We start from the raw sequence: 25,663 nt of genomic DNA on the forward strand, positions 1-25,663 counted from the left end.
TTATGGTAGTTGGAACGCATGACGTAGCGGTTGGCGTGCCACCCACTGTAACCCCTTCCTGGCCGGGACTTGGGAGCAGCATGGCCGAGCTCCGGATAAACCGCAAGTTCGCTGAGCGTTATGACCGGTACCGGGAGAAGGAGGAGCTACAGCGCCGTAAGTTACCCACAGTGTGCCAGCCCCGGGTGACTCCATGTCTCCCCCACAGGCAGAGCACATCACTCCATGTCCAGTACCTGCTGGGGGCCTACCAGTACTACTACATCTTGTGCTTTCCATGTGTTGCTGAACTACAAGTCTCAGCATGTCCTCTCCAGCTCACCTGTTGTGGAGGTTTAAGTCCCAGCAGCAGGCCAGAGGCGGAGAGCTTATGCTGGCTCTTGTGCTCTCACAACAGTGTTGGAGCCACAGATTGATCTGTAGTGAGTAATATATTAGTGTATATATATTAAGCCTGAGACTTTATACTGTGTGTAATGGCTGGAACAGCTCCATCTCATTCCTTTATACAGCTGCTGTGGAACTACAAGTCCCAGCATGCCCTTCCACCATCTGGCTTCTTACTGGCACTTGTGCTTCCACAGCGGGACCTGACATTTACCTCTTCTTCACGTAATCAAACCATAATGTTTCTGTATTATTTGGGGAAATTCTAAAATTTAGACTTGTATGTCCCCATTGCTGTATATTGGTGGGGTGTGTTGGGGCTTAATATAATGAATGGCTTATACAGACTACCTTATTGTAATATATGGGGGGATTGAGCAGGAGTAGAATATTATTACACTAGGTAATGCTCTGCTCTGTAAATATACACCGGAATGGGAACAATTACATGCTAATATATAATGGTATAGCGCCACTACTCCTTCCAATGCGTATCAGGCGCAAGCTTTCCAGATGGTGTCTTTTCATAGTTTGTATCATTAATATATAGTTACATATGTAACAAAAAAAATGACCTCCATCCTTCTCTAAATCATCTTTATCATATGTAATAGGGTGCGAGTTCAAGAACTGGCACATTCCTGGTGATTATGGCTTTAGCTTATCATTTAAAAATCAAAGCTACCTGGTATTGACGTAATGCCATTTTAAATCTACAGCATTAATCACTGGGATTGCACCAGGTCACAGTTCTCGCCCCTATTACATATACCTTTTTGTGTTCCCCATCCTTAAACTGTTTAGTTTGGAGTGCTGGTGCGAGACCTCCCTCGGCGGCCATGTCACGTTCCCACTGAGCAGGAGCAATTGTTCTGATCCCTTCCAATTGTTGGAAATTTACCAGGTTGCTTGTTGGGAGGATAATGTATGGGGGGGTGTTTGTCTGTCTCGCAGTGAAGGATCGCTATGGGGATAAAGAAGAAGACGGCAGCGCCACTTCCAGCTCTGAGTCAGACAGTGGGGATGACTTGGTGAGTACTCTGCGTGTCACTCCCCCCCTCTTTCCCTCCCCCCTCTTCCCCCCCCTCTTTCCCTCTCCCCCCCCTCTTTCCCTCTCCCCCCCCCTCTTTCCCTCTCCCCCCCCTCTTTCCCTCCCCCCTTTCCCTCCTTTCCCTCTCCCCCCTCTTTCCTCTCTCTCTCCCCCCTTTCCCTCTCTCTCTCCCCCTCTTTCTCCCCCCCTCTTTCCCTCTCTCCCCCCCTCTTTCCCTCTCTCTTTCCCTCTCCCCCCCCCTTTCCCTCTCCCCCCCTTTCCCTCTCCCCCCCTTTCCCTCTCCCCCCCTTTCCCCTCTCCCCCCTTTCCCTCTCCCCCCCTCTCCCTCCCTCTCCCCCCCTCTCCCTCCCTCTCCCCCTCTCCCTCTCCCCCCTCTCCCTCTCCCTCTTTCCCTCTCCCCCCTTTCCCTCCCTCCTCTTTCCCTCCCTCCCGCCTCTTTCCCCCCCCTCTTTCTCCCCCCCCTTTCCCTCTCCCCCCCCCTCTTTCCCTCCCTCCCCCCCTCTTTCCCTCCCTCCCCCCCTCTTTCCCTCCCTCCCCTTTCCCTCTCTCCCCCCCCTCTTTCCCTCTCCCTCTCTCTCTCCCCCCTCTTTCCCTCCCCCCTCTTTCCCTCTTTCTCCCCCCCTCTTTCCCTCTTTCTCCCCCCTCTTTCCCTCTTTCTCCCCCCTCTTTCCCTCTCTCTCCCCCCCCTTTCCCTCTCTCTCCCCCCCCTTTCCCTCTCTCTCCCCCCCTTTCCCTCTCTCTCCCCCCCCTCTTTCCCTCTCTCTCCCCCCCCCTCTTTCCCTCTCCCCCCCTTTCCCTCTCCCTCTCCCCCCTCTTTCCCTCTCCCCCCTTTCCCTCCCTCCCCTTTCCCTCTCTCCCCCCCCTCTTCCCCCCCTCTTTCTCCCCCCTCATTCCCTCTTTCTCCCCCCCTCTTTCCCTCTCTCCCCCCCCTCTTTCCCTCTCTCCCCCCCCCTCTTTCCCTCTCTCCCCCCCCTCTTTCCCTCTCCCCCCCCCCCTCTTTCCCTCTCCCCCCCCCCCTCTTTCCCTCTCTCCCCCCCCCTTTCCCTCTCTCTCCCCCCCTTTCCCTCTCTCTCCCCCCCTTTCCCTCTCTCTCCCCCCCTTTCCCTCTCTCTCCCCCCCTTTCCCTCTCTCTCCCCCCCCTTTCCCTCTCTCTCCCCCCCCTTTCCCTCTCTCTCCCCCCCCTTTCCCTCTCTCTCCCCCCCCTTTCCCTCTCTCTCCCCCCCCTTTCCCTCTCTCTCCCCCCCCTTTCCCTCTCTCTCCCCCCCCTTTCCCTCTCTCTCCCCCCCCTTTCCCTCTCTCCCCCCCCTTTCCCTCTCTCCCCCCCCCCCTTTCCCTCTCTCTCCCCCTCTTTCTCCCTTTCTCCCCCCCTCTTTCTCCCTTTCTCCCCCCTCTTTCTCCCTTTCTCTCCCCTCCCCCCTCTCTCTCTTCCCTCCCCCCCTCTCTCTCTCCCCTCTCTCTCTTCCCTCCCCCCCTCTCTCTCTTCCCTCCCCCCCTCTCTCTCTCCCCTCCCCCCCCTCTCTCTCTCCCCCCTCTCTCTCTCCCCTCCCCCCCCCTCTCTCTCTCCCTTCCCCCCCCTTTCTCTCTCCCCTCCCCCCTCTATCCCCCATCTCTCCTCTCCCCCATCATTGCCCAGTGTGTGGTAACTTGGAGATTTGATTATTCTGCACTTTGTCACTCACAGGTGATTGATCCGCAGCTGGACAAGGACTTTTATAGGACCCTCTCTCTGCTCAAAAAGAGAGATCCTCGGATATACCAAGAGGATGTTACATTTTATAAGGAGACAGGTACCAGGCCATTGCGTCCTACTTGTGTTTGCTCCTTGTTTTATCACTGTACCGTACTACCCTAACATAGCGCCGCTCGCTCACCCCACTCCTGGGATAAATCGCCAAGTTTCACCCGGAACATCTCTGCTCTACAGACACCATTTTGTTTTTCAGATCCGCCGGCTGCCAGTCAGAGTAATGCTGCCAAGGAAAAGCCCATGTTCCTGAAGGACTATGAACGGAAAGTGATGCTGGAAAAGGAAGGGTGAGTACGACGTGCAGCGCCGCCAAAAGCGTGACCTCTATGGCCATTTATTACCTCGCCTGCACACCATTTATGCGTTATCATTGGTGCTGCTTATGCTTCCGAATCCCTCAGCCACGTAAGAGTCATTTTTCCTCTTGTCCTGTAGAAAATACGAAGACGAGGAAAGCTCGGAGGGAGAAGGCGGCTTCATGCAGGACCAGGTATGGGATGGGGGCAGGAGAATAGCGATTTCATTGCAGTGGAGGTTGGGTGTCTCAGCGCTGTCCTTGTTTCCTAGTTGATTGACTTTGATTTATTTCCGCTTACTACATGGCTGACTCCGTCGTGTATGGGCAACGGGGCACCGTACATATCTGCCACAGAACTAAGCTAGTGTCTTACAATACCCCATAATAGTGGTTTTATATAATGTTACATCATAAAAATATATATTGTGACAGGAAAATTTAAAAGCACATGTTTTGTTGTGGCCGGACATGTAAGCCCCTCTTTCTGTTCTGCAGAGAGCACGATCGCCCACCTATCTAGAGGAGCAGAGACAAATCCGAGAAAGGTGAGTTGTATTATGTTACATGGCACTTGTTACTTTTCATTATTGTTAAATTATTATAAGCAACAAATGTTGTATATGGTATATTGCTATCAAATGATGTGGTGATTGTGAACTGAGGTGGGGAAAAAAAAACATATTATTGCCAGAAGAATGGTCTCCCAGGGTGGCACAGATAGGAGGGAGCCATGTGACATGGGGTCTGTCCCTCCCACCACAGGGTGACACAGACAGGAGGGGGCTATGTGACTTGGGGTCTGTCCCTCCCACCACAGGGTGACACAGACAGGAGGGAGCTATGTGACATGGGGTCTGTCCCTCACACCACAAGATGACACAGGCAGGAGGGAGCTATGTGACATGGGGTCTGTCCCTCCCACCACAGGGTGACACAGACAGGAGGAGCTATGTGACATGGGGTCTGTCACTCCCACCACAGGGTGACACTGACAGGAGGGAGCTATGTGACATGGGGTCTGTCACTCCCACCACAGGGTGACACTGACAGGAGGGAGCTATGTGACATGGGGTCTGTTCCTCCCACCACAGGGTGACATAAATGTCTGCTTTGTATTTGCAGTCTCTCCAAGTTTGTAGAGGACAGTGACGATGATGGAGATGATGGAATCACATCCAATCTATTGACAAAGCGCATGAAAACCAAGAAAGAGGAGGTGAGTAACGTTGGAGAAATGTCTATATAGTGTGTGCTTGGTTTAGGTGTTTGCACCACAAGGCATTTCTGGATAAGCACATTATCCTGATTGCTGTAGTCTCTACTACCGCCCCTGCAATGCCACTTACATGGTTATGTATTTAGTTTCTGTTTGGCAGCATTGCCCAAAACACACTTGGCCATTAAACCACTATGAGTTAATTATATTATTACTTTAGTTTATTTTCTTGTCACAAGATTTCATCGGCTGGACGGTTGTAGCTTATGTGTTTGGGTTCTACCAATCTGCACTTTTCCCTTACACACAATCACCACTAGGGACAGCACTGTTCTTTTACGGCACAGAGGACTGGAGACCTATTAGGAGGGGATAACTTTGCTGTTAGGTGTGTAACGTGTTCAATGATCTTCCCGCAGGATAAGGAGGAAGAAGACTACATTGCATGGCTTAAAGGGCAGAAGGATGTAGAAGAGAGAGATGACGTGAAGGAAATGGTGGGTACAGGTATTGTAGTACAAGTAAATGGGCCGTGTGAATGGAGACGACTGTGCCTGGGTTCCAATGGTGCCGGGCAGATCAGTGACTGCAGCGTTTTCTCCATACAGAGTTACCTGAAAGAGTACTGGACTGACCCAGCTCTAGATGACGGAGAGAAGTTCTTGAGGAATTATATCCTGAACAAAGAGTACGTTGAAGAGGAGTCTGATGACGAGGAGGAATGGTGAGACACAACCACCAGAATCACACTGACTGGCATTTGTAAGCTGTTAGTAAAGACCGATGCCATGCACTTTCCTTATGTTTGGAATAACTGTACCGAGCTTGTAAAACCACTAGGGGGCGGATCTCAAAGCCAGGACCTCCTGATGCTCTTGGGGGCTTTCAGGGTGCAGTCTGTATATAAACTGCAGTTACATCTGATGGGACAAGCTGCGGTATGCTTCATCTGCATATATTCTATCCACACTGCAGGCTGTGCGCCATGGACCTGCACAGGGAGGGGTCTGTCCTCAGCTGCTAGGGCCCCACATAGGACCCCTCTGCAGCACTGCTTGTTGTGATGAGTGTTCCTTCTAAACAGAAATAAAATATACATGTTTTTTTTAATAATGTAGTTTGCTTTAATGTTTTCTATGAGTGGTTATTTATTTATAGCATTTGTAGACCTGATCCCAGAATACTGACACCTGAAGCCTTGTGACTACAAAATGACACTTAAGTCCTTGCCTACCTCTGCAGTGTCTTGCGTAAGACATAGTAATGCACGTCATACGTGCAGCCAGCCTGAGCTGTGATAGGCCATGCTTGGATCATGGGACAATGAAGCCATTGCCACCTGTGACATTGCAGAATTGAGTTGATTTTGTGTAACATAATCTATAGAGAAAGAAGTGAAGTCACTGAGCTGTTCCGTGTTTCCTATAGCCCCCCGGCCTTGGAGGAGCGCCGCAGGTCTCAGATTCAGAGGACGAGGGGGAGATTTTCTTGAAGAAACAGGAAGATTTTGAGAGAATTTACAATTTTAGATTTGAGGAACCAGATTCTGCTTTGGTATGTATGTATGTATGATGCGTGTGGTGTATGTGCATGCTACTCATACTGTTCTCCAACCGCATTTCTGTGTGCGTGGCATGTATGAACATCCATGTTCTGTGTACTATCTACAGGGCAGGGTAAGGTCTTGTCACCCTCAACCACTGCCTACATTATGGGTTTAATAAGAACCGATTGCCAGGCGAACCAAAGGTTGCTAATTATGCAGATGCTGCTCTCCATCAAGTAACATGTTAGGCACATAGTGGGCAGTGCCCTGTGTTCATCCCTAATGAGGAGCACTAATATAGAGTAAGATGTGACTGGGATCTCTCCTCTCCTCCGAGCTGTGAGAATGGAGTATCAGTGTGCACTTTTAGTACAGTTGCTGTATGGCTAATTGTCATCCACACCGTGTATCTGCTCCCAGGTCAAGACCTTCCCCAGAACCATCGCTCATTCGGTGAGAAGGAAGGATGATCGGAGGAAGAGGAAGCGAGATGAGATAAAGGAGAGGAAAGCTAAGGTGAGATCCAGAACCCAGTTTCTGTCACAGTGGTATGGGTGGGTAGCAGGTGGAAGAGCTGAAGCGGCCATCTTGCCCTGTCCTTTCCACAGGAGAAAGAGAAGAAGCAGGAGGAGCTGAAGCAGCTGAAGAACCTGAAGCGGAGAGAACTGCAAGGAAAGCTGCAGAAGCTGCAAAAGCTGACCGGGGAGGAGCACCTGGGTGTGACCGAGGAAGACCTGATGGAAGACTTTGACCCGCTGAAACATGATCAAATTATGCAGGTGTAGTGTCTGCCATGTACTTGTCTAGTTCGCTGAGTTATGTATTATTAGCAGCCTGCATGATTAGCTGGTACTCACCAGACCCCTTCCTGTGACAGAAATGCTTTGGTGAGGATTATTATGGGATAGAAGAGGACCAGAAGCCTCAGTTTGAAGATGAAGATGAGCTGGAGGGTGAGTCTATGTCCTATATTATTATTATTATCCTTTATTTATATGGCGCCACAAAGGTTCCGCAGCGCCTTACACAGTACATAAATGAGCACACAAGAAAAACAGTTAATAGTAATACAAAACAATGCAGGACAAGGACAAGGTTATAAACTCAGCTGCAAAACACAAGCAGCAGGACATGAGCAACCAGGTGGTAGGTGCCATTGTAGGGAGTTAGGAGTAAATTATACTATAAGTAGGGGGAGGAGAAGCACGTGAGGATGAGGGCCCTGCTCGTGAGAGCTTACATTCTAAAGGGGAAGGGCAGACAGACAGGGGCGACACAGAGGGGTAGATAGTGAAGAAGGAGCATGGAGCAGTGGGTTAGGATATGTGCTGCGGAATGTGTGTGTATAAGACGACCTGATGTTATGTAAAAATTAAGTCCTTCATACATCTATCTCTATGATAGAAAATAGATTGTTTGTGTTATTTACATGAGAGATGTACAAAGTAAAGTAGAAGCACTTTAATTTGTGTGTTACATTTTAGCATCTATATACAGCCTGACAAGAAATGCAGCTATTATGGGACTGTCCCGCCATCCTAATACAGTAGTGACTACTTTAGTTCCAGCTGCTGGGTGCTATGCCATGCTCCTGTGAGTGGGTGCATCTCACATGCTAGACCCACTCACAAATGGGTGCAGCCATACATGATGTGGTCCCACAGGATGTTGCAGTACCCGGGCCCAGAATTTCTCTTGGCAGCCCTGGAGGTGACAGACAGAACGAGGAGGGAATGGGGCTTAGTAGTGGGGTAACAAGACCATGGAGGGAGGTGGTTGAGAGTGGAGGTATAGGAGAAGTGGGGGAAAGAAGCAGAGGGTTGGAAGCAGACTGATGAGAGAAAAAAAGGAAGAACAGCAAGTGAAGGAAACAGGAGGGGGAAGAGAGGGACGGATAAAGTAGAGGATTATGTGGACATAGAATATGGGGGTTGTGTGAAGTAAGGGTGTTCATGCTGTGGACAAGGTAATTGAGATGTAAACTGGAGTGGAGGCTGTGAGATATAGAGTCAGTGTGATATAGAGACAGTGTAATGTGGAGGCTGTGTGATGTAGAGACAGAGAGATATAGAGTCAGTGTGGATTAAAGTTGTTAAATGTTCAAAAATACATGTAAAGAACAGTGCTGCTAATGTATGAGCGCAGCTCCAAAAGTGATATATAAAGGAGAGGTATGTGAGTAGTGGGTGCAGGAATTAGTTTATAAACAAATGATTAATGTGGATAGATGTGACACAATTGGAAAAGGCAATACAAAATGAATGAGGACAAAATTACAATGTACCCGAGCTGATCCAGTCCAAAGTGTTCTGATCAACAAAGATCAATCAACAAGAGCAGCACACAGACAGGGGAGCACTTGCAGTGTCCAAGCAGTGAGTGCAGTAAGTAGTTGCCTGGATACAGCAGAAGATGTTGATTTTGTTCATTCACATAAGTATGTTGCTTCTTGTTGTTCAGAAAGTGTTCTGGTTTTGAGTTTCGTTTTCCTCCAGTTTAACTCCAGCGTAACTCCGACTTAGTTATCAAATTGTATTTACACTTATAATCAGAACACTTTAAATCTTAACACAGACTATGGCAGCCTCCGGCTATGCAGCCTGTGGGAGCAGTAATATCTAAAGTTACAAACATGTGTCTCTGTGCTCACTGATTGGGACCCCACCCCAAAAGCTCTAACACACACTAAATTGGGATGCAATAAAGTCTAAGATAAACAATTTGTGAGAAGGGGGAGGCCAACACAGATTCACAATACATTCCTAACTTCCTTTAGATAAATTGCTCTTAGTATAGCAGTAGCTGTAATTTACCCAGTATAAATTTTCAAAACTGTGCTGAGGCAATCACTAAAACAGCATCTGATGGGAGCAGTAGTTGTAATTTACCCAGTATAAATTTTCAAAACTGTGCTGAGGCAATCACTAAAACAGCATCTGATGGGAGCAGTAGTTGTAATTTACCTGTGGAATGCAAAGAAGAAGTCACATCAGTCTTTGCATGGTGCGCATATGACAAATAAGATCTGCAGCGTAACTCCGACTTAGTTATCAAATTGTATTTACACTTATAATCAGAACACTTTGAATCTTAACACAGACTATGGCAGCCAATATCCCCCAAACGTTATCACGGTGTGCTTGAACCATTCACCTCTACTCCTACCTGTTGTGTTCACGTCACGCGCCTTTATATCGCCACTGTCTCACAGAGGAATGGAACTGGGACACTTGGACTGGAGCAGAAGAGAAGGAGGAGCCTGAGGAAAAGGAAGAGCCGGGTGGTGAGGAAGAGTATTACCAGCCTCACTGCGATGACCCCAACTTTGTGGTAAAATGGTCTTCTCTGGTTTATATTCTCCCTGTCCCCCCTCCTCATGGTGTATCAGTGCTGGACCTGTGATTACCTGTAGCAGCAGCTTTTATTATTACCCTAAAGGGCATATCCTTTAATGTGTGCCGGGTGTGCTGTGCCCAAGGACCCCAGGGGGAACCCACAGCGCACACCCATAATATCTAAAACTTACCTCCCCGGGGTCCCGCGTCTGGTCTCTCAGCACTGATCAAAGCGACGGAAAATGACCGCTGCGGCCATTTTTCCCGGCGTATTGCGCATGCGCTGTGAGGAAATCGCCAGGAAAATGGTGGCAACGCCATTTCCGCGGTGATCTGCGCTGTAAGATTGTGGACACACTCTAGTGCCCAGAGTCTACTGATTCTGCGGTGGCCTGTCAGTGGGTTGCCGGGGTGAGAGGAGGGGGCCAGTGATGGAGGATGCACACGGGCCCCCTCTTCTCTAAAGACGCCCCTGTTCCCTAATATCAGTGTTTCCCAACCTCGGTCCCCAAAGCACACTAAGGGGCATATCCAATTGGGTGCGAGGTAAAAAACCTTGCGCTCAATTTTGGATTACTGCGCACTCCTGATAAAAAAGAAAAGTGGTCGCAGGGTTTTCAGAGCTAAAAACCCAGCGGCGCGTACATTTTTTTTTTTTTAATTATACTTGCGTTTCCGTTGGTAAAATTAACGATTTTAGGAAAAATGGCTATCCTTAAAACCTGGACTGTTAGTGTGCCTTGAGAACAGAGGTTGGGAAACACCGCCTTATATAATAGCGGCCAGTGTCCGAGCTGGTTGTAGGTGCTGGAAATGCTATGGGAGCATCAGCCAACAGCACAGGGCAGATATTTTCTGCCCCTCTCCAAAATAATTCCTCTTTTTCCCACCCCACCTCTCAGATGGACGCAGAATATGACCCCCAGGCCGCGCCTGCCCCAACGCGTAAGGAACGGAAGAGGCTGCGACTGGAGCAGGAGAAGGCCGCTAAGAAGAGAAAGAAATCTAAATTTGCGGAGGCCGTCAGCAGGAAGAAGCCCATTTTTAACCCTGGTGAGTAGGTGTGAATGTGTCACATGGTTGTGGTATGTGGGTGGAAGCAGCAAGATGTAATCCCTCACTGAGGTGAAGAGGTGCTACACTGGGGAATGCGGAGTTCTTGGGAATATTTCTCTGCGGCGCAGTGGTTAGCATTGCTGCTTTACAGTGCTGGGGACATGGCTTCAAATCAGACCAGGGACCCATCTGTGTGGAGTTTGTATGTTCTCCTCCTGTATGTGTGCTTCCTCCGAGGGCTCTGATTTCCTTTCACAGTTCCAAAACCTACTGGTAGGTTAATTGGATTCTGACTAAATAGATTATTTATAATAAAGTAAAAAATATAACTTGCACGCTGCACTGATGAAATATCCTGTAAAGCGCTGTGTAATATGTAGGCGCTATAGAAATAAAAGGTAAAAATAATACCATGATTGACCACTACTATTGTATTAAGGCATAAAGGAAAGTTCTAACAATAGATAGATGCATGTACGTGGTAACTATCAGTGTTTGTACTGCTCTGTAACCTAGGCATACAATATCAGGCAACCTAAAATGATATTCCATTTGCCCAATAAACGATACTCTGCATGTTTAAAATGGTCTCGTTATTACTATTGGTTCTGGTAATAGACTGTCTGTATCGTGTGAGTGTGGTTGCGAGTTTTAAAACCCCTTTAGTCACTCGTGATCTCAGTGTCAGACTTGCTGTCTCATAGGTAACAAACAATTGTTACTAGCTAAGTGAGAAGCAAATGCACTTACTGGCATTCTGTTCATGTCAGCATCCTGCGAGTCACTAGGTACAATCTGAGGAATATGGATTTCCTGTTTCTGGTGCAGGATAATGGAAACACGCTTCATCTATACACAGAAGTGCACTAGTAGCGGATTCTATGTTACATTTTATCTTGTGAAAGCCATTTTGGGCTTTGCCATCTGAAGGAACACTATGCCCTTGTTTAGGGGGTAGAAGGTCTGTAAAATGGCTCTGACTAAACACTGACCCTGATCTGTCTCCTACAGATGATAAAACGTTCCAGGAATATGTGGAGGAGTATTACAAGCTGGACTGTGAGGATATAGTGGATGATCTTCCATGTCGATTCAAGTACCGTCAGGTGGTTCCCTGTGACTTTGGCCTGGCCACGGAAGAGGTATGACAGGCCCTCGATAGATCTCATGTAGGTCTGTGCTGTGTGTTGTCCCTGTACTACTACTGCAGAGCTCAGTCTTTGGTATAGGGGAGGAGGAGCCTGGGCTGCACATTGCTGAAAAATTTAACCATTTGGTGCCCGGACTCCACATGCCCGCCTATACCCCCAACGTAGTCCCTGTGTCCCATATGGATAGGTGAAGAAGAAAAAGTACCAATCAATCAGCTCCTGTCACGTTACAGGCTGTGTCTGAAAAACGACAGGAGCTGATTGGATGGTACATTATCTCCATCCACTTTCTCTCTCCAAGGCTTAGTACATATATGCCTCAGCGTGTTACATGGAGGCCAAGCCTCAGCTGGCGGTGCACCGTTGCTTTGTCACGTCTAGGACAATGTTGAGCATCATGGTAGACCTGAGCACAGCGGTAACTTGGTTTTCTCAATTCCTTTAGATCCTGAAGGCGGATGACAAGGACCTGAACAGATGGTGTTCCCTAAGGAAGACGTGTATGTACAGGTGAGAGGCCTGGCCACTGCCCCTGGGAACCAGAGCTGCACATGGCCAATGTAACTGAGCAGAGGCCATAGACCTGCGCTGAGCAATCCTTAGAGACTGTAAACTCACACTGTGCATAACTGCACAAGCATAGAATAAGTAAACCCCTTTCCCACACCCTATGAACACATTGTATTAACTTAATGCACATTACTAGAGCACAAGAACACTTGTGTATGTGGGACCTAATACGGTTACAGAAATGAGGTGATGATTCTAGTATAAAATTATGATGCCGCTTTTCTTCATAACTCGTTCCTTAATATTTACACTGTGTTAGAGCCTGATTACTGGGGCTGACTGCTTGTGTCTCGTAGTGATGGGGGGGTCGGGCACTGGCTAAAGGTAACGCCGTACATCCGGCAAGTGAAGAAATGTGATCTCTGTTACAGAACTGAGAAAGAGGAGCTTTTCGATAAAACAATCTACACCCAGAAAGGACAAAATACATGGAAGAAACAGAAAATCTTAAAGTCTTTGTCCCAGAGGTGAGCCCCTTGTCCACAACGGTGTATGTCTGCTAGATGGGGGATTGGTGATATTCCTATGTAGTCATTATACTGTGGGGTTTTGCTAGGGATCGCTTCTCTATGGCAAAGAGATAATGTACTGTTTGTCTCTGTTTCTCTGGTTGTAATGAGGCCTCACACCAAACCCAATTTGCTAAACTTCTCTTAAGCTGCTGCAGTCTGTGTAATAACCTAATATTACATATGGCACCGTTCTGCTCCAATAACTGCGGCTCTATGTACTAATCTATATAGATCCCTAAGTGTGAAGCATCCCTGATTGGTAAAGCCACTGATTGAGTAACATATATTCCTGTTTCGCTCTGAACAAACCATTGTGACCACAGTGGTATTGGGAAATGCATAGATAAGTCACAAAATATTTATTAAATATTCATCAAATTTCTATTGCTCTATAGAGAGCCTACATGTACAATTCAAAAATATATCCATTAAAGATCTATACAATTAATGCTGGCTGGCACTCATAGATCTATAGTGTACAATAATAAAAGTAACCACAGCATTGCCTTGATGAATCCTCGGTCAGTGTCTTTCTGGGGATCCCCTGATGAAACTGAAGTTTGTCTCCTGAAAAACGTGTCAGGAGTGCCACTGAAAGGCGTAAAGAGCTGAAGCTGGCGACTTTGTGTAAACACGAGGATTATAATTATTACCCTGAAGAATTTTGCAAGCTAAACTTACGGTTCTGTGACTGGAAAATTGTTTCTTAGATGTTGGACAACTTGTCACAGCAGATGCGGATTCTGCTCTCATCTGTTCCAAGCTGTGCGTGTTAATCGCACTAGGCGAACATACAGTAAAATGATAGGACCAATCTGGGTTAGCAGGTGGATTTCTTTGATCGTTTCCAACAGCCCATTTTCAGAATTGATTTGCTCGAGTTTTATACTATAGAATATGTCCATGACTGTGGGTCCCTTTAGTAAGTTCGGAACGACTTTATCACTGAGGGTTCATCAAGGCCATACTGTGGTTGAGTTTAGACCTACAAGTGACAGTGGAGGTCAGCATTCAGTACACATTTTCTTTAGAGAAACGGAAATGTACACAACTGAATCTTTTGTGGCCATTAGTGTGTGTCTGAATATATTTATATATTGCTCTCTAAATTATGTTTTGGGATTGACAATTTTTCGTACTTTTCGGACATTGTTGTTACCCAATAAAGGACACTGTCTGCTTTTTTGGAACCCTTTTGTTTGCGTGTGCAACATTTTATAGGCTCATACCTGGGAGTGTTCTTTGGCAAGTGTGTTTCTTGTACTTCCATGATCTCGCACACCCTGTGGTTCATATAATTGTTTTATCCTTTCCACAGTGATGACAGCCCAATGTCTACAACCTCCTCCAAGTATAAAGTAGGAAAGAAACGAAGGGACAGAATAAAGGACCAACAAGAGGAGAGGAACTTGGCTCTGAAATCGGTGGAAGCAGAACCACCGATTCCAGTGGACGTGGGCCACAAACAGTCTCCAGTTGCAGAGGATCAGCTCCAAGCGGAGGCAGCCATTGTGGATCAACAGTCGGCCCTCGCTAAAGTGGACCATGGGGAGGAAAAGACGAAAGACCAGCAGACAACCACTAAAGTCCCAAAGAAGGAAAAAGTCACTTCAGCGATCCTAACTCCAAAGACACAGGTGGTGATTAAGGACTTGTGCTTGAAAGACAAGAGGAAGAAAATAAAGAGAAATGGTGGTCATCGTCTGCTGGGCACCAAAGTGCGGCTGGGAGGGCAGGAATTTAGCGGGCAGAGGTTGTGGGCCTATGGCTTGAACCCCAAGAGGCTGCGGTATAGGCAGCTTGGGCGGGAGAGACGGAAAAAAGAGGAACAGGCCAAGAAGAAAATCAGGAAGGAGGACTAACATGGGTTAATGAAGGACATTCCCCACGTAATGTAATAACCTAAATCAGATAAAAGGGACTTTCACAATAAGTAAGCCCAATATAAAATCTTTATTTCCCTAGATAAATAAATCATTTTTTCCATACAATATACAGATTTAATATTTTGTTGTAGTTCCAGTTTAAAATGTACATGAAGACAGACGCACATGTATACAGTGTATTTCCTGGTAACCATCCATTCCTGAGAATATCCCATTTTCTCTGTACCACAAACTATGTTCTAAGAAAGAAAATGTAGGCAGCCTGACAGCAGGGTTGCCCTGTCCAGTATTACATGTGGGAGCTGGCAGAAGATATATATATATATATATATATATATATATATATTCTCTTCCACAAGACCGCACAGCAGCGTAGTACTTCTCTGCCCCAATGAGCAATCTGGCAGTAGAATACAAGCCAGACTGAAGATTATGGTATCATTTTAAATGATGGGGGAGGGGGCATCTGCTGCTGTAATGCACGCACAGACCTTATATTGGGGGAAGGGACACATTAGGGCCTTCAGCTGCCTGATTTTCTGTTTGAAGATTTAAAACAGTCACGCTGCTTATTGTTCTCCTGCCTATAGGCTGTTGGCAGAATTACAACATGTGACACACACTAACCAATCACGGTCACGTGTAAGTCGCTCACCGGAACGACAGACGTGCTTTAACAAGTTAAAAGCTCAAAGCAACAGCAGGGTTCAGACGTTAGTGGCGCTTCTCATAAAGAGACTGATTTGGTTTAATTCCCAAACAGCAGGTCTAAAGGGTCATGGGAATACCAGCATTGGCAAATACACCTTTCCTCTCATTATAAGAACTCAAACTCATCTGAGCTGGGTCTCTTCGCCATTATGCCCCTCTTACGGCGGGCAAGGGCAAAAGAGGAGAGGGCCGGTCCGTCTGCATTATTGAAGAATTCCTGAGCCTGCCCATCTGAGATGCTGAACACAGGATATTTCTCCTCTGCCGAAGGAGAGCTCAACACCTACAGGATGAGAGAGGTGATTATACAAGAGACTGTCACATTATCCACCCGACAGGTCCAAAAATACACAGGCAAAACCTGCATAAAGCTTAATGGGAGAGAAGATCAGAGCTTCATAACACAGAGCAGGCCCTCACCTTAAAATGATTGATAACCCAAAGTAGATATCTATATAAGATATATTTTGGGGGGGGGGGGGGGGGAAACCTGTCCCATTTTTAAACAGTAATATTAAAATCAGCCGTAATACTTCCTCGGCTCCCTCAAAGCTCTACCCCTACATCACAACTGCTACAGGGAAAAGCTTGTCAGCGCACACCCCCTATCAGATGGCTCTGTACGTGTATGCCTCATACTTATGTTGGTCCAACAATATGGGTGATTGAAGTCCCGTTATTGTACCTTTACTAGATGATCACAAAGTGTTCCAAAATGTTCATGATTTTTTGCGTAAAAGGCAAATGTACAGCTCGGATCCATCTTCATGATGGGCATTTTCCTGGGGAATTTACAGTGAAAAGTCTGCAGAGTGGATGGAGAGACACAAAGCACACTGTCAAAGAGGAACTCTGCTCACCTGGAAAATACCTCTCCCCACCTCCTAATACACAGACATCAGGACACACAGTCCTCTTCCCTCCTAATACACAGACATCAGGACACACTGACCTCTCCCCCTCCTCCTAATACACAGACATCAGGACACACTGACCTCTCCCCTCCTCCTAATACACAGACATCAGGACACACAGAGCTCTCCCCACCTCCTAATACACAGACATCAGGACACAGACCTCTCCCCTCCTAATACACAGACAGGACACTCTGACCTCTCCCCTCCTAATACACAGACATCAGGACACAGACCTCTCCCCTCCTAATACACAGACAGGACACAGACCTCTCCCCTCCTAATACACAGACAGGACACACTGACCTCTCCCATCCTCCTAATACACAGACATCAGGACACACACCTCTCCCCTCCTAATACACAGACAGGACACACTGACCTCTCCCATCCTCCTAATACACAGACATCAGGACACACACCTCTCCCCCCTCCTCATACAGACATCAGGACACTCTGACCTCCCCCCTACTCCTAATACAGACATCAGGACCCACACCTCTCCCCCCTCCTCCTAATACAGACATCAGGACACACACACCTCTCCCCCCTCCTCATACAGACATCAGGACACTCTGACCTCCCCCCTACTCCTAATACAGACATCAGGACACACACCTCTCCCCCCTCCTCATACAGACATCAGGACACTGACCTCCCCCCTACTCCTAATACAGACATCAGGACACACACCTCTCCCCCCTCCTCATACAGACATCAGGACATACTGACCTCTCCCCACATACAAGATCTTTAGTTCCTGATAAAAATGCTACTCTTTTTAGACACCAACATTCTACTTACGTCTAAAGCAAAGTCATCTTTACTGGTGTCAACGTATGTCTGGCTATAATGTGGATCCAGGTATAACAGGTCGTTATCTGACAAGATAAGAATGATACATGTGAGTACCATGTGGAGTTTAGGATAATAGTGCTCACGCTAGGCAGTATTGGCAGGGTGCAGCGCCCTTCTCGTTTTGTAAATGTTGCAATATGTGCTGTCTGTATTGGACGTGCCGATTAGTATCCTGCACTTCCCCTGGAGCAGGGTGCCGACACACTCAGAGACACACCGTTCCGGAGCAAGGGAAGCTGGTGGGAGCAAGCAGCCAGGCGCACGGTCACTGCCCAGCCCCCGGGAGAAGTACATCACTAAAGGACAAGAGGGAGGACTCAGGGCTCCTGCTCAGTCATCTGCAGCACGCCAAGCGTGACCTCACAAGCCGGGACTCGTAGTCTCGTAGTTCCCATTTGAATACATTCTTCTATCAAGGTGAATAAGGGGCACCACTGTGTGGCATAATGCGAATAAGTGGCATCTACATTTTGGGCAATAGATCTGGCACAATGTCAATTCGGGCCATTATATTACAGTACATATAATGTAACATTGATTATATTAATGTTAAATTACTGATGTGTATATTTAAATGTATACATATTTTGACCTTCAAAATTAAAATGTGCGCCCCTCAGTGTTCAGCACAAAAATCCTACAGCGAGCACTAGAATAATATTGTTCCATCAATGCTGACCTTGGTAGCCGATGAAATATAGAGAATGTTTAGGTTTCCCTCCTATAATGCCAAGGCATGCTGGCATCTGCAGGAACTCCTGAAAAGAAGAACATTCAATATGGAGTCACTGTGGCGCTGCCAGTTATCCGCTTACTTCTTCCTGCCAGTTACAGTTCTAAACAAAAATTTACGTAGTGGTTCTGAGCAATTTCTCCCCCCGTTACATTTCCCATTACCTGAATACACTGCTTATATACTGGGTTGAAATGCTCGCCCCCGAGACGTACAGGTACGAGGATGATAACCGCCCTCCCAGGACTCTTCCTCTCTGGGTCAGAATCTGATCCATCCAGCAGCTGCTCCACATCTGCCCTGTACACTGAGCAGCACAATCACAGATTACCAGGTTCAGTGTCCTTCCCCCATAAGACAACATGCATGGTGCGAGCACTGACAGACAATGCATGTCTTACCTGTACAGTCCTGGGACACATAAACGGATAGCTCCGGGACTTCAGCTGCCGTTTCCAGGGCTTTCCTGATGGAGAGACATACAAGTCACACGAGAGGGCAGAGACAAGAACATGAGCTCATGCCCAACCTAGGAATTGTCACTTATGTCACAACTAGGTGTTATTAGCCTTCTGCTATTGGTCAGTTTCTATACTACACTGACATCCCCAACATTCTACAGTCTGAGGATCACCTATTCAGGATGTGTCACTTCTGTCCTGCTGGACCCCAGCCCCACAACAGGAGATATCTCACCTCCAGTACCTATACCATAAGGGGAAGCATTCCAGCAGCCCCAAGTATGGTCATACTCATCCAGGCAACTACGTTTGGTGTACGTAAACCATTCATGCCCTGCCACTTCATTAATCAGCTTACACCGCTCACTAACAGTGGGCGCCCTAGAGGCCATCCATGTACGGATAATGCATACTTTAGTGAATGTTAGGATGTTAAGGATAAATTCAGCTGGTTATTTGTGAATCCACATCTTTAAGACCCAACCCAAAAATACACATCCCAGGATACAGCAATGTGATTCTACCCCCAGTCTTGGTAATAGAGCTCGTAACCTGCCCCCTGAAGAAACGCACAGCTGGACAGACCCACAAGAGATGCCAAAGGGAACCTCAAGGAGAGGCATTTAGGGCACACCGCAAGGTTCCAGATGTAAACTCACTCAGCACCGGGAAGGGAGGGGGGGTAAAGACCTGTGGAGAAATACTGAAACTGCTGAAATCGTACCGCAGAGGTAGCGGGCAGGGGACTGCCCAACAATCAGGCCTAGGCCTCATCCTCTAATGGACCAAGGTCTTCTGCCCATTAAGGCTAAGAGGCTCTATGTATATTTTATACATCCTTCTATCATGGAATGCATTGGAAAGGACGTCGAGCTTTCCTTGTATAATATCCTCCACACGTCTCTCCAGATCTGCTCTAGATTATACCTCTCACCTCAAGATGTGAGCCACAATACTGGGGCCATACCAGTCTCCAGCCTTCTTGCCGAGGCTTTCACCTAGTTTAACCATGTGGTGGAGACCAAACGGGGCATCAGGGTGGTCTGACAGCCAGCGCAGGATGTCTCTGTGGATGAGCTCTTGGTGCGAAACCTGCAGAAGATGGCGTTGTGGGAGGGACCTTGATTGGCCGGCAGTTGAAGACATAATGGGAAATGGATTTGAGCTGGATAAGGAAGATTCCATTTCTATGAAGTTTAATGCTTCCGGCCAGAACCAATCTGAGTGACCAAAATGGAGACGTGTGAGAAAGTTAGATCTGCAGACTACATTTCCCATAATTCCCTCCTGCCTGATATGAGTGACTTAGACATCCACTCCATCATTGATTAAAAATGCTTTGCCGAAAAGGAACTTCTTGGATAATCCAAACAATCATTCCATCATTTTACACAGTAAAATGGGGAGAGGGTCACCAGAATTATTATGGAAGCAGACTGAGCAAGTGACTGGTGGTTCCACCTGCAAATAATTATGCAGCGAAATTCATTTTCGGCAAATGGCAGCTCTGCCCCTCTCACTGTTAACAGGAAAACAAACCTGTGATCATTTGATGTGCAGCCGAATGTGATGGAAATTAGTAGTGAGGTAGAGCCCTAGAGAATGGGGGTCATCAGATGCAAGGCAGCACTGAGCTCCAGAGACAATGTACAACCACAGAAACAGAGGGTGCATCTCATACAGTGAGATAGTGGATTTTAAAGTTAAGAGTTCCACAAATCAGAGTAGGGCCTGGGACACATGTATGGCAGTAACTTCCAGAAGTGGGGAAGGGAAGAACATCTGATGAATATAGCAGTGACTTCCAGATGTGATGTGAGATAACACAGGTGAAAATCTGCTAGGAGGGGGCAATGAGTTCCAAAGGAGAGGTGAAGACTTGGGGACTGGGTGTTGCAAAGGTGAGATAAAGACCTAGAGAGTGATGGAGCCAGTCAGAGAGTGTCAGAGGTGGGGGTGCAGCAACAGATACTGGGAGTACAGGATGGTGGAGTGAAGCAGAGAGTGTCAGAGGTAAAGTGCAGCCCATAGGGATTGGAGGTAGAGTGTGTAAGAGGTGCACTGGTGGCAGAGGGTAGTGGAGCGAGGCAGAGTGTGTCAGAGGTGAGGTGCAGCAATAGACACTGGAGGCATAGAGTGTCGGATGAGGTACAGCAACAGATACTGATGTCAGAGGTGAGGTGCAGCAATAGATACTGGAGGCAAAGAGTGAGGTGCAGCCCATAGGGACTGGAGGTAGAGAGTGTCAGAGGTGAGGTGCAGCCCATAGGGACTGGGGGTAGAGAGTGTCAGAGGTGAGGTGCAGCCCATAGGGACTGGGGGTAGAGAGTGTCAGAGGTGAGGTGCAGCCCATAGGGACTGGATGTAGAGAGTGTTAGAGGTGAGGTGCAGCCCATAGGGACTGGATGTAGAGAGTGTCAGAGGTGAGGTGCAGCCCATAGGGACTGGATGTAGAGAGTGTCAGTGGTGAGGTGCAGCCCATAGGGACTGGATGTAGAGAGTGTCAGAGGTGAGGTGCAGCCCATAGGGACTGGAGGCAGAGAGTGTCAGTGGTGAGGTGCAGCCCATAGGGACTGGATGTAGAGAGTGTCAGAGGTGAGGTGCAGCCCATAGGGACTGGATGTAGAGAGTGTCAGTGGTGAGGTGCAGCCCATAGGGACTGGAGGCAGAGAGTGTCAGAGGTGAGGTGAAGCAATAGAGACAAAAAGATTAGATTTTACTGTGAAAGGTAAAGGGACCCAGAGCAAGGACAGGCAGAGATAGGGATGGCTGCTATGGTGAACGAGGCTAGCTGCTGCATTCATGATATACTCAGGTAGTGGGAGTCAGAAGAAGACGACCAATTAGAAGAGAATTTATAAAAACAAGTCGTGATGTAGCAAAAAGTGTATTCTAATCTAAGGTTATAATTAAGATATGAAAGTTTATACAACCAAAACAAGAATCCCCTTAAACGGCATTAACAGGGCACCGGGTCCTTTAAGGTAGAGGAAATGTCTTGTTCATAAAAGTCGGTATAGTGACATAAAGTCCATCAGACACTGCAGAGTAATTTACGGAGAGAATTTAGCAGTGGGTAAGAGACATGTCATAAACAGTCACATGGCTGGGAGGACTAATCATGAGGGACTATCACAATGGTACGCAAAACTGAGAGGCAGAGAATTGATCAAGACATTAGAGCCAGGTACCCAAACCTAAATCAGAGGCATCTTCCTGAGGAAGTATACCAGGGAGACCATATCAACTGATAATCTGCTACAGTAGTTACACATTTATCCCATCACTAGCCTGAAGGGGGCAGTGCTGACCTCGGTTTAAAAGATGCATCAGCAGAGCCTGAGCCAGTAACATTTGCGCGCTCCTGATCATACAGCCCCATCCGCAGTCTGTAGTGAGCTGGGTCCCTTCCAGAGCAGGGAAATCCCGTCTGTATGTCAGCCAAACCCGAGAGACAAAATCCTTCTGGAAATGTTCTATGTCACCTGTGAACGCAGGAGGACAACTTAACCAACTGGATAAAAAGACACAAATAACTGATCACTCAGACACCCGGGTATCCCCGCTTTTATTCAGCAACAACGTAAATCACATCTGATAACATGCTTCATCTTCATCCCCATCACTCCTCATAAAACCTGGCTGCCCCGTCACACCACCTAGTGCCGGCTCTCACCTTCAAGCCAGAACTCGTAGCGCTTGCCCAACAAATATAATGGTGATACTCTGTTGAAATTGGTCTTCATTTTCACTGTCCAGCCTGTCAAACAAAACACTGGGTCAGAGGGGATGGCGACTTCTAGTTCATGTGCCCTTTAAGTTATAGATTTGTATTTTTGCTCTATTGAAATGACATATTAAGAGTTTAAAAGCATTTAAAAACTTGCCTCTTCTGTCAGTCATCCTCTAGCTTCCATTTCCTTACCATACTTGACATTGTTCCATGCAGTCAGCAGTTTGCTCTTGAGTTTATCCATCTCATCAGTCTCCCCATCTCGGCCAGCTCCTTGGTAACCCATCTTTGGCCGATCAGGGCTCCCAAGGACGTCCACACGCCGTCGACCTCGGGGGCTGCCATACTGAGTGCCCGCGGGAGAGACGGAATTCATCTATCTGCTCTGATTTCCCAAAGAGGGGAACAGCATGACCGGAATCACTCTGGGGAGATAAAGAGCCCAGCTATAAGGAATACTCCGCCATCAGTCAGTTTGGGTGCACGGCCCTAGCCCCACCTTCTGAAAGTTGTGTGGAAGATCATGGAAAGGTCGGAACAGCTCCTCCTAAGAGACATTGACAGTAATCACTTATGGAACCATCGATGGTGACCAAATATGGGCAGTCCACCGATGACTATCCCTACTGTTCTATTTCTGTTTAGCCCACCATCCACTATCTAAAGTTTCATTGCAATGGTCACTAACCATCGCATCAAAATAATTCAATGGACAAAAACATTCATACGATTAGCGCATGCGCAATAGCACCCCGTGGTTGTTCCTGATATTTAACCGCTGTATTTAGCTGTATTTTAACACAGAATGGGCATCACTTCCACACCATTTAAAGGCTGCTACCACCAGAAAGCCGCTCTTCGAATGGTGAAAACACTCCCATCGAAAGGAAAACATTGATGGCTGTGAAACAGCAGAAGCCGATGTCCATCCCTAATTCTGTTTTGTTCCCAATAGTAAAGCACAATGGGATATGCTGGTGCTATATCAGTAATGAGTTAATGAACTATACTGTGATTACACAAAGGGCTGGCTATGTTCTTATGGGATGCGTTTAAATTACCGCCACCCGGAATGTCGTCCGTCGGAATCCCAAGCCGGGACTAAAGATGTTGAATTCTGACGCCTATCTTTAGCCCCACGCCCAGCATCCTGAACGAGGTAAGCCAGGGATAGTTAGCTTGTAGCTGTGGGGGTGGGAGGGTTAGGTTTAGACACCACCGGGAGGACTTAGGGTTAGGCACCCCCCAGGGAGGGTTAGGCTAGGGAAAGGGGGGACTTTGGGTTAGGCACCACTGGGTGGAGGTTAGGGATAGGTACCCCTAAAGTAGGGTTAAGGGGGGGGGGTTTCGGGTAGAATTAGAGTACTTACCGGCCGCTGTCGGGATATCCTCCCTTCGGGCTTCCGGCGTCGGTGTGAGAACCGGCGGCTATTTAGCCCTCGGAATTTCATACCGATTACAGTATAGCACTGACCACTGGTGTTGATATTACAAGAGTTTGTTATTTAATCACATTTTTATCTATTCTCTATTTGATGCCGTTTTACTAAACTGCACAGCGCCAGGGACCACTGATGACAATGGTCACCGGGCTTATACGGCCACAGTATAACAGGTTATATATATTATGATCAGTAAAGTAACGCCACAGGCACCACTATCATTGATAGATACTGCAGCACTCACCTCGGTCCCAGATCAGTATCTATGGAGCAGAGACGCCCACGCTGCAGGCTGACAGCCCGGGCCCGGCACTCTCACCTCATCTCTTCCCGCAGCAGCAAGCCGCAGAGCCCACCGACCACACTCTGCTGCTGCCGGGACCCCTTCCGCCCTACAGCGCCCCGAGACTGAGCAGACGCGCCACCCACAGGACAGGACACTTCCTCCTGGATACCAGCAAGTGACGTCAGAAGGGCCCTTGTCAACGCATCCCAGACCTCACTGACATCTCACCCTCCCAGAGCGAGGCCCAGCGCGTTTCTTGGCGGCCATCTTGTGGATGGCCTATTTTTTATTTTAACATTGAATAGTTTTATTGAGGACTTACAGTTGCTACAAACGAGTAGTACGCTGCTGCTGCGAACAACCGCCTGTACGGATATTAGTAAACGTTTCTTCGCTGTTACATTGCTCAGTAAAATCACCAGATGTCGCTGATAGACAAAGGTCTGACATAGGGACACGGTCACCTTTACATATATTACACAGACCGAGAGACACATAAATGGGCGGGGCCTGTGCAATGTAATTAGCATATTTCTTCCCATGAACCTTAGCTGCAATGTTAACTGACGCATCGTCTCTCCATAATGTCACAGAGGCTTGCTCGAAGGGTGATCCTCGCTGGACCGAACGCTCGGTAGCTTTGCGCAGTGGCAGTATCATAGCCAATGAGGTTTATCCGAGGCGTGATTATTGCTTATTGAAAACTTTTCCCAATACCCCGCCATGATGACTTGAAATATAGTCAGCACTGGCAATTTTTGACAGTCTCCCAGGAGACTGAATAGGTGAGTGAAGAATAGTAGATAATTATCTAGTTAGTTAGGGATGGGACAGACAACGAAATAAAAGTTGGGACTACTGATGTTTTTAACATTGAATACAAAACATCTTTTAGATATAAACTTTGGTTCTCTGGAACCGATGGTTACTGATGTTTTTTTAAAGCAAACTGTATTTAAACATAAAACTTCTAAAATAAACTTATACTATGGCTATATTCATGGAGGCAAATAGTATATATATACATACACACAAAGCAACACAAGAGGGTGTTTGTTTTCAGGGTAGCATTTTAAATTAGATGTGTTTACATGTTTTTATTTTCTTGCTGCAGTATCTGCAAATAGCTGTTTTGGGCTCATTATCTTTCCTATCAAAGTGTTTCCACAAATGACTTTTGGGTGGTGCCATTTTATTGTTATTGTCAGTACTCACTACTAGTGACAGACAGTATTGCAGAAGTGTTGTGTGTTACTGCTGGCAGTGTAGCTGGCTGATCCTGTTGTTGGTGATAGTGGTACAGTACCTTAATGTCCTCCACCTCCACACACAAGTAACACTGACAGACTTCCTTCTGACTCTCTTCTCTTCTCAATTTCATTTCTCTTGTCCATTTTTACAGATTTTACTCTTTCAGAGCCTCCTCTTTTTTTTTTTCTCTGTCTCTTCTCCACCCTCAGCTTAAGTTTCTGTCTATATCATGACAAACACACTCTGGGCCTGATTCAGAGCCGCTCGTAAGCGGCCGCTTGTTCACTCTGAGCGATGTTCACACATCTGCGCATGCGCCAACCAGTAATTGCGGTCGGAAATCGTGCGCTCGCAAAACAGGGAGGGCCTGCTAATTTGAGTGACAGAATGAGGCGTTTGTGGGTGGTAACAGGAGAAGGTGCTTGAAAACGTGGGGTGTAGAGATCAGAACGCAAGCGTGCCAAACGGTCAAAACGGGCGTTTAATGGGTGTGCATAATTAACAAAGCAGCGTCATCGA

General features: G+C 47.3%; 2 protein-coding genes and 1 non-coding gene across 4 annotated transcripts; 2 read left to right on the forward strand and 1 right to left on the reverse strand.

Moving 5' to 3' along the window:
* Positions 1-19: 19 nt before the first annotated feature.
* On the forward strand, positions 20-14,860 carry KRI1 (KRI1 homolog). The gene is given in 20 exon segments (XM_088479058.1): positions 20-156; positions 1,342-1,418; positions 3,120-3,225; positions 3,382-3,472; positions 3,621-3,675; positions 3,979-4,028; positions 4,606-4,699; positions 5,119-5,196; positions 5,308-5,423; positions 6,128-6,147; positions 6,150-6,253; positions 6,666-6,761; positions 6,854-7,024; positions 7,123-7,198; positions 9,457-9,575; positions 10,483-10,633; positions 11,648-11,778; positions 12,233-12,297; positions 12,729-12,824; positions 14,188-14,860. Coding segments are annotated over 20 exon segments (2,316 nt in total). The 5' UTR covers positions 20-80; the 3' UTR covers positions 14,732-14,860.
* Positions 13,254-24,105, reverse strand: ATG4D (autophagy related 4D cysteine peptidase). Of its 2 annotated transcripts, XM_088479059.1 has the most exons (11): positions 23,852-24,105; positions 22,358-22,590; positions 22,109-22,192; positions 21,744-21,917; positions 19,367-19,652; positions 18,373-18,437; positions 18,136-18,278; positions 17,918-17,996; positions 17,185-17,261; positions 16,152-16,271; positions 13,259-15,749 (listed from the first exon to the last, which is right to left on the reverse strand). In XM_088479059.1, the coding sequence occupies exons 2-11, from the start codon at positions 22,539-22,541 to the stop codon at positions 15,573-15,575; spliced, it is 1,389 nt and encodes a 462-aa protein (XP_088335185.1). In that variant the 5' UTR covers positions 22,542-22,590; positions 23,852-24,105; the 3' UTR covers positions 13,259-15,572. The 2 variants fall into 2 exon arrangements, with proteins under 2 accessions (XP_088335186.1, XP_088335185.1); XM_088479060.1 differs by lacking the exon at positions 23,852-24,105 and having other exon boundaries at positions 13,254-15,749; positions 22,320-22,400.
* Positions 24,106-24,529: 424 nt separating this feature from the next.
* LOC148517176 (U4 spliceosomal RNA) lies at positions 24,530-24,670 on the forward strand. Its single transcript, XR_015879320.1, has one exon. It is a non-coding gene; the product is annotated as a U4 spliceosomal RNA (small nuclear RNA).
* The last annotated feature ends 993 nt before the right edge of the window (positions 24,671-25,663 follow it).

This window comes from Taudactylus pleione, unplaced genomic scaffold (genome assembly GCF_031769625.1).
Source record: "Taudactylus pleione unplaced genomic scaffold, aTauple2 ptg000226l, whole genome shotgun sequence".
In the NCBI taxonomy this organism is placed as follows: domain Eukaryota; kingdom Metazoa; phylum Chordata; class Amphibia; order Anura; family Myobatrachidae; genus Taudactylus; species Taudactylus pleione.